The sequence below is a fragment of the Eptatretus burgeri genome, chromosome 3 (assembly GCF_056783735.1).
Source record: "Eptatretus burgeri isolate ZD-2024b chromosome 3, Ebu_testis_v1, whole genome shotgun sequence".
Taxonomy (NCBI): domain Eukaryota; kingdom Metazoa; phylum Chordata; class Myxini; order Myxiniformes; family Myxinidae; genus Eptatretus; species Eptatretus burgeri.
This window is the reverse complement of record NC_140963.1, coordinates 66,952,997-66,965,496: the sequence shown is the minus strand read 5'-3', so window position 1 is coordinate 66,965,496 and position 12,500 is coordinate 66,952,997. Positions and strand designations below refer to the sequence as shown.

At 38.8% G+C, this 12,500-nt stretch overlaps 1 protein-coding gene across 9 annotated transcripts in view; it reads left to right on the top strand.

Moving 5' to 3' along the window:
- The window catches only part of TEX10 (testis expressed 10), a 250,399-nt gene extending 238,640 nt beyond the window's left edge, over positions 1-11,759 (top strand). For 3 of the 9 annotated variants that reach the window (XM_085873812.1, XM_085873813.1, XM_085873808.1), the window contains exons 16-18: positions 5,638-5,917; positions 9,095-9,187; positions 9,856-11,751. In XM_085873812.1, coding sequence (XP_085729938.1) covers positions 5,638-5,917; positions 9,095-9,169 — 355 coding nt within the window. In that variant the 3' untranslated portion in view covers positions 9,170-9,187; positions 9,856-11,751. Of the gene's footprint in view, positions 1-5,637; positions 5,918-9,094; positions 9,188-9,285; positions 9,368-9,855 lie in introns of all 9 variants that reach the window. The other 6 variants (XM_085873810.1, XM_085873814.1, XR_015056231.1 and 3 more) reach the window with 5 other exon arrangements.
- Positions 11,760-12,500: the final 741 nt, after the last annotated feature.

The window sequence follows — 12,500 nt, the reverse complement described above, 5'->3', positions numbered from 1 at the left end:
GTATGCACAAGCAAAGAGATCAAGAAATTGGTGGACTGTTTGAACTTTTATGGTTTGGCTTCTTCAGCTGCAATAAACTGGAACAAGTGCCAGGCACTGTGGATCGGCCCATGCCAGCTGCCCATGCCTGTTCTTCTGGAGCGCCTCACCTGGTCTTACAACGGAATGAAGTACCTTGGCGTTTTCATCGGTGATGCAGCAACACAAGCAAATAATTGGGAGGGTCTCGCTGAAGCTCTCGAACAAAAACTGCTGAAATGGAAAGGCTTACTGACTCTGCTCTCTTATCGAGGCCGAGTCCTGGTCATCAATAACTTATCAGCATCTCTATTGTGGCACAGGATCAAAGCCATACCACCTCCTGAACATTTTTTGCTGAACATACAGCAAACCTTAACCAATTTATTTCTGGAGTGGAAAACACTGGCTACGTCCACAGATCCTGAATCTTCCATTGGAGGAAGGTAGACAGGGTCTTGTGGCCATTGTGTGCAGGGCAATCGCCTTCGACGTCCCCTCAATCTGGTGGCCTCTCTACAGTCCGTCGGACTTAGTCTGGAGGTCCGCCGCCCTTCTCATCCTTCGTCAAGCTGGAATGCTTGACTTTTCATCAGGATTATTTTTAATGAATGTGAAATGTATTGATTTGTCCTTGCTTCCACCTTTTTATAATAGCATTTTAAATGTTTGGCGTGTTTTTATAGTCGACCGTGATTATCTTTCCGACACCAAATATATGTTTTTGAACGAACCTCTGTTTTACAAATCTCTTTTTAAAAGAATAAGAACGGAGCGCTTTTATCGATCATTTTATTCAGAACGGTGTCCATTGCGTTTCTGATCTAATGATTGACAACACGAGATGGTTGAGTGCTGCAGTACTAGCAACCAAGGTTGGCATACGGTCCTACCGCCAATATCTCTTTTATTATGTGAAGTACTTCACGTGTATCAGAGAGTTAAGGTCCACTGGGAGAGATCTCCTTGCACTGGTGATGGCTCAACTGTTCGCGAATCAAATCCTCTCTTCCCAAATCTCGAACTAACTCCCACTGTCATGATTTCTGGTTCAATTGTAAAATTTTTACCAAAAATACATTTTGGAATCACACCACGAGTCGGTCTGAGAAAACGTCACATTTACCAGGCCTGTGTGAAAGCAATTCGACCTTCTTTAGGAACTTGGCAGTCAAGGAAGTGGCACAACTACTTGCCTCCAGAATACCCCTTCCAACCTAACTGGAAAGCCTTTTACGATGTTCTTATCCCAAAGAAAACTGCTGACCTGTCTTGGAGGCTGGCACATTGGGTATTACCGTCCAATAAACTCCTGCATGTTTTTTCTCCTGAAATACCTGACCAATGTCCCTTCTGTGGAACTCTCGAGACCTTGTCACATGCTTATGTTGAATGTGCACGCTTGATCCCTTTGTTTGGTTTGCTTTGTGAATTGTGCTCCAAGCTTTCTTTGAACTTCACTTTAAAAGTTTTTATTTTTGGCTTTGCATCCAAAACACATCCACTGGAAGTGATTTTGGCCAATTTTCTCATTGCCACTGCAAAGAAGTCAATTTATCGCACAAGGAAAGTGAAAATTGAAAATATTTCAAAGGTGCCATGGAGGATTTTAGGTGTGGAGACTTGAGGAAAATTGTATTTTTTCCAAAGTGCAAAATAATGTTTCTTTTTCCATTGATAACACAAATTGGAAATTATTTTACGAGATGGAATTTAGGTTTTTTGGAACTGAAAATCACTGCCTTTTAGGGTAACTATGTCATTATGCTCAAAGCAAGTCCAAATCTTAACTGCAATGCATAGATTTTGTGTAATGCCACCTGACTGAGTGCCATGTCAATAGACCACCTGTTGTGGCTGGTTCTCCCTCACAGCTGGTGCATCACTCTTGGGGCCTCCTGACTTTAATTTTTGTTTGTTTTATTTGGTGAGATTATATTTTGTTATCTTTACTTCATTATTAGAAAGTCACTTATTTGGAGGAGAAACCCTGTTGTCTTTATTCTTTTTTTTTGGTGATTTTGCTCATCAGTGTGATTTTTTTTTTCATATTTTGCACACCATCCATCAGAAAGGCATTAGGCTGGAGGACCTGCCGGAAGAACTGTCTGCCAGTGTTGGCCGTTGGTGGATGTTAAATATCCCAGTGTTTTTCGTAAAGTTCTTGCGATTTTCAACAAGTATCCTGTGATGGTGTGGCCATCTGTCCATGATTGTTTGTTGCCATGAATTGCTTCTTGACTTGTCATGAATGCCCCAAAGCTTTGTCAAGAGTAAAGACCTCCATTATTGTATAATTAACCCATTCCCTTGTTCAGCCATCTGCATACAGGCAGAACTCAAGAGCTGAGAAAACATGAAAAGCAATGCCTGGGATATTAAGTGTCAAATTTTGAGGTCAAATAAGTTTATGAGTATTTGTTTTATCCATATTTTGATGTACTGTTTGACAGACTTGGATATATAAAGAAGTGATTTGTTTTATGATAATGTATTTGTCATTAGGTTACCCCCTTGACCATCCTCTTAACCCGTGTTTAACCTTAACATTGCCATTTATGTGGATTTGCACCATGTTAGAATGAGTAGGGAGTTTGGGGGGTGGTCACTTTTTGAATCCTGCCCGTATCAATCAGTAATTAGAAACTAAACATCATTTACTGGTTGGAACTAAACCGACTAAAGAGGTCTCCAGATTTTACCGCAAGTCTTATATCTTCCAGCAAACTTCCTCCAAGTGACCATTTTCCCTGCTGTTGGTGTGTATCCCCCCTTTCTGCTGTGTTCTTCTTGTTCTGTTATCATCTGGTCCATTCTATGTTCTACTCTATCACGAGCCGAAATGTCGTATACAAATATAACCCTCAAACATTTTTGTACAGTCCACAATATTAAATTATTGACGTAATAAACACCAGTTGCATTCCAGCAAATTAGTGAATACTATATATTCTCACTTAACGACCGAGTTCCGTTCCTACGACTGGGTCGTTAAGCGAATTGGTCGATAAGCGAGGAGCCTCCCCTTACCGATATTTCAAGCATACTGTACAGGTAGTGGGTTTGTGTCAACCATCTTTTGATATTGTTTTAATGTCACCTTTGCACCATTTATGACATTTGTAGAATATTTTTAAATGTTTATACAGTAGTGTACTGTATACTGTAATAAACAGAATAGAGGAAATCAGCTCTAATATGCATTACTTAGGTTTGCATACTGTAAATACAGGTAATCGTTTTTATTTATTCTGAATAAAGAAAAGGTCTAAAGGAAACTCTAACTCTATAACTTTGCTTTAATTTGCATAACTCTTACATATTACAGAACATAAAAATACAATCAGCAAAAATTATAAAAATGATGTACCAAATAAATTAAAGTTATAAAAAAAGACATTCAGATGAACATTTTAGTCATCGAATCCTTCAAAGTGTGGTAGTGGTTCGGGGTCCTCACCGCTGAGACGCCGCGCTGCCGTTTCCACAACCAAAGTTCTCGCACAGCGTACAATACCGACTGGTCGGAGAGCTGGTCTTAAGTCCGCGCGGTCGTTAAACAGGTAGGTCGTTAAGTGAGGAGTGTCTGTTTATGAAATTGTTTTTCATCAACTTTCTCGCTTGCTTGAAGCTTTGTGAGTGGGTTTAGAATGGCACTGACGAAACAACTTTCAACAGAACAGCATGTGAAGATCCAAACTCTGCTGGAAGAAGGGCACATTATAAAGAAAATAGCAGAAAAGTTGAAGATCTCCTTCAATGGTGTGAGTGCCACTTTCCAACGACAGACAAAAAAAAACAACAACAAAAAAACTGAGAGGCCAGGAAAACCCAGAAGATCCTCCCTTCAGCAAAACAAGCACTTGAAATTTGCTCAGCTTCTGCAGTGTAAAAAAAATCAAGTCAGTATCTGACAAATGAAATGGAAATAGGCCTGAACATTAACATCTTGTCCAACACTATGCATAGCAGGCTGATTGGTGCAACTGTGCCATGTAGACCTGCTGCAAAGAATCCACAACTGAGGCCACAGAATATGATTAAAATACTGAAATTTCCAAGTCAACACCAAGATTGGGCGATTGAACAATGGATACTTGCATACGTTAATACATTACACGATACATACATGTATGTATACTATTTATAAAGCTGAATAAGAGATGTACATCTTGCTATCATTGATGCAAAGTATATATTTGTAACAGGAAGTTAATATGGGTTGAACCTCTTTCATGTAGACTTCCAAATAATGGAAGATCCATTGTCCAGAAAAAAATCATGGGTGACAGGTGAATTTTTTTGTACACCAATTTTCTGCTCTCATAGGTTGTTGTGGCGTCTGTAGCAGTAGCTTGTGCCTCTCTTTTGACTGGTATGCAGAAAATCCAGAGCAATTTTATTATTGGGTTTTTAGAGTGGTTTGTTGAAAGGTTTTGACGTCGAACAAAGCCAATCCAAGCCGGCTGTGTTTTGTGTCCAACCCGGTACAACATTGCGAGTTGATCTCCAAAAATCCAAACATGTTTGCCGAGTACCTTAAATTTATTCATTCAAAATTGCTCTGAAACATTGTAACATGAGGTTTTTGACATAGAAAATGCTTTAGTGAAAATCCAGATCAATAAATTAAGCAGAGACAGAAATACAGCACCCCAAATGCGAAAACAAAACAATTACTGGTTCTTCCAAACTGCTGAACCGAACCAGGGCAAAAATATTCCAGGTCGTTCTGGTCTGAAGATAACTTTGCACTAATTTTACGCTCTTGCAGACTGTTGGTGGCATTTTCAGCAGTTGCTTCTCCTCCTATAGACTCGTGCAAAAATTCTGGAGAAAAATTGACGTTTATTTGTGTGTTTAGAGCAGTTTGTTGAAAGGCTTTGTCATTGAACAAAGCTGATCCGAACTGAACTCGGCCTGGTTTTGTGGCTAACCCGGTGCATCACCAGTTCATATCTGAAAAGGCAAACATGTTTGCCGACCACCTCAAGTTTATTCATTCAAAATTATTCTTGAACTTGTTTATGTGAGGTTTTAGACACACAAAGTGCTCTTGTGAAATTCCCTTTCAATGAATTACACAGACAGAAATCCAGTACCCCAAATGAGAAAGATGAGCTGGAATTGATTAAAAGGCGCCAAAGTCCACTCCCAAAGTGGTATTTTTCAATCCGATCAGCATGTACATCATTCTCTGATGATTGAACTGTTTCACTCGTTTTTCCACGTCCACCATGGCGCCTGCCATTGGCTGCACATGGAGAGTCCAAATGCACAGAGAATGAGGGTGGGGGTGAAGGTTGGTGTTGTTTGGGTTAGCTATTAGGGCTAGGGTTAGCTCTTAAGGTTAGGGTTAGGATACAATGTAACACAATTATGACATCCATATAAATTTTTATTTTTTTAACTTAATTTTTAATTAGCAATGTCATTCATTAACCAGAAATATTATTTATCTGAAACACCATTAGTCCTGAATATTTTGGATAAAAGAGGTTCTACTGTTTTCAACTTCGGGTTTTGCTGTCCTTCCTGAATTTGTGCAACTTCTTTGGAACCTTATGGAGATATACTGTCACTTCGACTGAACGATATGGCATGCTTTGCTTTTTACAGAAAAGGGATGCTTCTCACAGCAAGCATAGCCTGCCTTTCCACCATCCCTGGGATTCTTCCAGCCTTCCTGCAAGGCCTGTGTAATGGTGCAAATTACTGGAGGGAAGTTTTGCATCAGACCTGCACTACTGCTGGGCAAAGCAGTGCATTGAACCTTGATCCATTCACCAAGGTTCTGAGCCTTGCAACTGCCCTACAATGTATTATGGAAGATAGAACAGTCCGGCAGAAGCTTCTTGACTATTTCCCATTGCTGGAGGAAGCAATGCAAGCTATATTGGTGGGTGGTCATTTGTTGATTCTTGCTTTGAAAAAGGGCTCAATACTGATGTATTAATCTCTTTTCACATGGGGCGTTCAATATACCTCTTTCAACAATTGATAGAGAAAATTTATTGAGGCATTATATTTCTGTCAATACAGGTCTCCTCCCGTCTTTATAAAGCATACTTTTCCATTGTGTATTCCGACTCGAGCTTTGTCTGGCCATCCAGCCATCACAAGTTGCATGTGGAAATGTCAGTTTATTGAATGATTGATCTCAAAGTTGCAAGCATAAGAGCAAGCACTATTTATCAGAGATAAAACTGACTTTTTTTTCAAACCAAAAACTGTCCTTGCCTTTGTGAAAGCAAGTTGAAATTACTAGATAAGATTCAAATGTGCCTTGCAATCCCAGGCAAAATGTTGAAAGAAAATTTAATTGTCACAGTGAGAGGAGAAAAAAAAAAACTGCAGTTCTTCAAACTTTACTTTTTTCCCAGAAAGAGTAATCTTAAAGTGCAAAAATATCCTATATAAATGCAGTGAGATCTGGTATAAATTTCTCGTATGAAATAAAAATTTTAGACCATGCAAATTGAGCCAGTCAGGCCCATAAAACGACTTTTTTGCTGTTAATGGCAAAAGTGTTTTTAATACACAATATATAATTGCTTGCGGTGGCTTGCAGATATGAAAATGTAATTGGTTTTTCTCTTTGTCTAAAACTGCTGAAGTGTTTGGCTCATTGTATATGCATTTTTTTGTGTTGACGAATACATTAATGCAGCACAATAATTTATTTTATGCTTGTACTTGCTATTGTTGCCTCCCACCACCTCCCCCCCAACCCCCTCCCAAATTTCCTTTTTTTTATTTTGTAATTTGTCATCAATTTTTGTATTTTTATTCAGAAGTTTGCTTGGAGTCACAAGGTAAATTAAGAAGCTTGAATTGACCCCAGTTTGGGAGTTTCCAAAAGCCATAATGAATAGATATTACATGAATAGTCTGCAGAAAGATATATATATATATATATATATATATATATATATATATATATATATATATATATATATATATATATAATCTCACACATTATATAGAAAAAAGAGATGCAGAGATGTATAAATAAATTACATATAGAGAGAGAGAGAGTGGGAGAAGGAGGGAGGTAGGGCAATAATTTGCCTGCACAGCGAAAGATAATTATTTGCAAAAAAGGGAGGTGGCTCTGTTCAATGCTTTGCTCTGTTCGAAGCAATCCACCATGATGAAATGGGGGGGGGGGGGGCAAGAATCAGGCTGCACCTAATGGCTCATAATCTCTCTCCTGTAATTAATGGTAATCTGTTAGCAGCTCCCTGAAATCCCAGTTCAAAGATCTGTTTAATTAGGCTGGGTAATGAACGTGCCGGACAGTAGTGGAATAAGGTCCCGCTTTTGATTAATGATGTGTGGCGTATGCTTCTCCATGCCAAGCTCTCCAAATTTTTGGAGGTTGAGGGTGTTTTTGTCGTGTTACGGAATTTTCATTGCTGTCCTTTTTATCGTTGGCTGGAAGAGTTTGTTTGAAGGCAATGCATTGCTTAAGAAAACAGAAAAATAACAACTTTATTTTCTTTCAACAAGTTTTATCTAAAATGGTTGCCTTTTGCCTGTCAATGGTTTTTCTTTTTCTCAATTGTACAGATGTCATATTTGTTCAACTTGTTTCATTTTTAAAGTTTTTTTTTCTTGTTCCTGATTTCTCCAGACACTTTAATTACATTCTTTTACTCTGTTTCAAGCTGTAAGTTCCACTAGGTGGCAGGATGCTACTTACTTTATCAGGTTTAGACTTCCCCCTCCCTCATTCTTGGAAAATACAGAATAAATTTAATGCTTTTTTCTAACTGCTTATGCTCTTGTTTATGAGAGTTAAAACATACAAACTGCTTTTTAAAATTTGATTGCTTTCAAAATACCAACCTTCTTTCATATATTGACAACATATGGCCATAAGTTGTGGTTCGCCAGTTCCCTTTGTAAACTTGCAATGTTTTGTTGGTGGAACCATTTCATTACCAATAACTCATGACATTCAAAGTGCTGTATTATCACTGGGCCAGCCAGTGATTTGCTTTTCTGAAAATTTCATTGATATGATTTGGTTAGAGGCTGTAACTTCAAGTTTGCTCGATAGTTGGCTGTCTTGGACAATATGGCAATTTGTGGTTGAGGGATTGGCTTTGCTCTCCTCATGTGCATGCTTTTATCATGTTGATACTTGTTTTTTGCAACCATTATACTGATCTTCTGTGATGTGAACTTACTCGAGTAATATCACTTTTTAAGTTTTGATTTCACCTGTATTAGAAACGTGAGTTTGAAGAAGTCAACATTAGGTGCAATCAACCAAAAACATTAGTGGCAAACACCTATGATGGCAAAATATGAAAATGCAAGGCTTTATAAGTAGCTGTTTTTCCATGGTCATTGACAAAATCTTTTTAAACTTTGTTCAACTTCTATGCTTGTTTTTTGGAATGTGTAATGCTGATGCTTAAAAAAATGACACCCTGCTGATCACTAAAAGGCATTTGTAAGCATTTTATGTCGTTTTTTCCTTGTAAGAACAATGAAGAAAACAATTCTAATCTTTGCCTTCAGTTGCTTGAAACTGATGTGGAAATGAGAGAGAGAGAGAGAGAGAGAGAGAGAGAGAGAGAGAGAGAGAGAGAGAGAGAGAGAGAGAGAGAGAGAGAGAGAGAGAGAGAGAGAGAGAGAGAGAGAGACAGACAGACAGAGACACAGAGACAGACAGAGACACAGAGACACAGAGACACAGAGACAGAGAGAGACACAGAGACAGAGACAGAGAAAAAAAAAAAAAAAGAGATGTTAAACATTATTCCAGGGAAGGCATTTCCATACACCATTATAGAAAGGGCATGGGTTCTACCCAGGCACTATTATTAACTCCTTTATCCACCTGACTGGGTGTTTAAATAATTCATTGGTGGGGATGCTACCATAACCCACAGGGTTTCACTTTGGTGCAAAGTGAGATGTGTTTTCTTCAATGCCTTTTATGGCTTTCCTTTCATTTTCTTTGAATTTAACTTGGTTATTTTCACTGTGTGAACAAAGGCCACCTTCCATCAAAGTCACATGCACGTGTGTAATTATTTTTGTCTCTGTTGCCTCGGTTCAGGCTGCTGGCCCGCAAGAGGACAAGCGATGGATGACAGAGTTGAGGTGTCACTTCAGCCTACTCACTGCAGCTTAAATTGTATGACCACCTTTGGTATGTCTTTTGCTCAGCTTCGTTCATTAATACCTTTCCTCTTACAAACAAACATCTTTATGTTGAAAATGTTTTTTGTTTTTTTTTGTCCTCCACAGTATTAAAATGGAGAATTATACATTGTCCCTGTTTTCCCAATCAACTTAATCATACAGGGGGCAATGACCAAACCACCTTGCAGTAAGATATTTTTCATTGATTTTGAGGCACATCAGGCCTTGAAAGGAGTACATAAATGTGAATTGCCATGTTTCTTAAAAATTATATTATGAGTTTTTGGGTACTTTCCAAATTTGGCCTGTTTTATGTGGGAAATCAAATTTTAGAAACATTTACCGGCTGAAGGCAAACTTTAAAAATTCATATCACACCTTGAAGCGATGTTAAGACACATTAGTTTTTAAAAATTCTATGTTGATTTGCAATGTATGCGACAGATTCGATTTTGCCATTGTCAACAACATGAGCTGAAGTTTCCATTGATTTGAAAGTAAATTTCAAATATTTGAGGATTTGCCGTGATAAAAAAGTACAAAAACAAAATCCAACACAAAGATGAATGACACGGTTGAAGTCAAAAGTTTATTTTCTTAACGTTTGTTTGTTTATTTATTATCTATGCATTTTTGAAATGTAATCAGGAATGATCGGACTTCATCTCGTTACAGAACTGCAAAATCAAATGTATGTGAGAAAAGAAAATCACAATGACTGAGACAACGTACATTTTATGTCAAGCTCTTTGATCAATGTATGGTATCAATTGGTTGTATGAACATTGAAGACAATTTTTATTTTTTTTATTTTTTTTTAAACTGGCTATTTTGTTAGGAGGAACAGAACAGCTTGTGTTTAAAAAAGAAAATGCTGTTTAATGCCTGAATTCTTTATTGCACAGAATGACAAATATAGATGAAGGCGAACAGTTATTTGCACGATAGGAATGAAAATGCTATTCCCATCCTCCAGTTAATAAAGCATAGTAAACCAAGAAATGCATCTTGATGAAATGATTTTAAAGAAGCTGTACATAATCATAGGCTCCTTAAGGGCCGGATGCAGATCCGACCTATCAGTGGGTTACAATTTTTAAGCCTGGTGGAGGAATGTACTCTACCGAGTGCCATTCTAGTTCTATCTTGTGTTCTCTCTGAAACTGGGAGCCAGTGTAACTGCCTTAATATGGGAGTTACATGGGACCATTTGGGTTGCTGAAAGATCAGGCGAGCACACATGTTTCACCAAGTAAAGAACTGCCATAATCCAACCTGGAGAGCACGGGTCCATGAACATTATGACAAGTGTTGCTATTCATATACTTCCTGATGCGATTAAGATTATAGATCTGCGAATTAAGATAGTGACACAACCGTGGGACCTGATCAGACATCCTTGTGTCATTGATCAAACATCACTCCTAATTTCAGATAATATGGGAATGAGGGATCTCCTAACTGCCAAAGCTAGATTTCCAAAGATGTTTTTGTGCTTTGGTGAATAAGCTATGAAGAATTCGGTTTTACAAGAATTCAGCCTCAACTTACTACGTAATAGCATGCCTGTATGTCATCGAGGCATTTAGAAAGACGAAAATGAGCACAATCAGCGTCATCAGGTTTGGTTGGGTTAAAAATTGCTTACAACTTATCCACATGTACATAATGGTGGATGAAATGTTGACTGGTGATTTTCCCAATACCACAAATATAATATGTGAACAGTTGTGAGACAATAACAGACCCTTGAGGTATGCCATAATTTCGGTTTTCGGCATCTGCGAAAGAATTAGCAATGTGGGTCCGACTAGATCTGTCATTGGGGTGTAGATGGAACCATGAAAGAACTTTATCAAAGAGACTAGAGTCGTCAGGAAGCTTGTGTGAGCATAGCATGATCCACCGTATCAAAAGCAGAGGATAGATCAAGCATCACAAAGAAAATTGCCTGTTGAAGCATGTCAGATGGTTGGGTTAGGAAAGATTAATGGAGTTAATAAAGATCATGGGTCAGAATTGAGCATGACAAAAGTTAGCTGTGCACTGCTTTTTGGAAGTCTGAGAAGGAAGAGTGAGACACAACAGCATCTGAAAGGTGGTTCCCTTTAAGGGAAAAGTGAATAAAAGAGTTGAGGTGTGCAGGAAGACTAGATTTTGGAAGCCGAACCAGGAGGGGGTTACTGGAAGAACATGTGCATTCTGCCCTAGATAAGGAGGGTCAGAGGTCAGATGAGAGGGAGCAATATCAGAAAATATGCAGTAGTAAACAGAGCCCACAAACCTTCCAGTTATGTGGGATCAACAAACCCCGCAGTACTCCATTGAGCTACGGAGGAAGGTCTTGCAGACTGTGTGAGTAGCTCTGATTTTCCAAGGAAATACTTGGATTGACAGAGTCTGGGGCTGGCCTTGGAGGCCAGCTTTGCTGAGTGGTCAGCCAAACAAAAGTCATAGCTGATGGTGAAACCGAGAGGTTCGAGACTAAACCGCTTGCAGTGGATGACCAAGGAAATAGCTTGGAAGGTTCACTTGATAATTTTTCTGGAGTGATAGAGTGAGGTAGTGAAATTTTCCAGGATTGAAGTCCATGCTCCATTTATCAGACCAGAGTCGAACTATTTCCAGATCAGGGGAGATATATGTATGTTTGTATGTATGTATGTATGTATATATGTATATATATATATATATATATATATATATATATATATATATATGTATATATATATATATATATATATATATATATATATATATATATATATATATATATATATATATATATATATACATACATACATACACATATATTGTTGTGAATTTCCGCCCGCCGGCGTGCGATCCGCCGCTCGACTCAAATGGCGGCCGCCTCGCCCACCGGAGCGGACAATTCAGTCGTGACCCTCTCGGAACAACGCCGGGAGCTAGTCACGGGTGGGGGTTTAACCTCACCACGATCGTGCCAATTGCCCACCCGCACAGGATAGGGTTGCTCGCCAAATTTGACCTACCGAAGTACCTGCGCGAGTGGTTGACCGGGCGATCGTACCACGCCACAGGCCGACTCCGGACACGAACCGCTTAAGCAGTCCGTTCCGTGCTACAGTGATAACCGAGCGGTGTTGTCGTCAGGCTTGACGGTTCTGATTAATTACCGGGTGTTTTAAACCCACTACGAACCCCTTAAGTGATGCAAGATGGAGATTCAAACAAAGGAAAGGACGCAGCGAAACGGGGAACAAGTTCACACAATGCACATTTATTTCGCACAGAAGGCACGTAAGGCACATATATACAGCAAAAGAAAAATGCACATA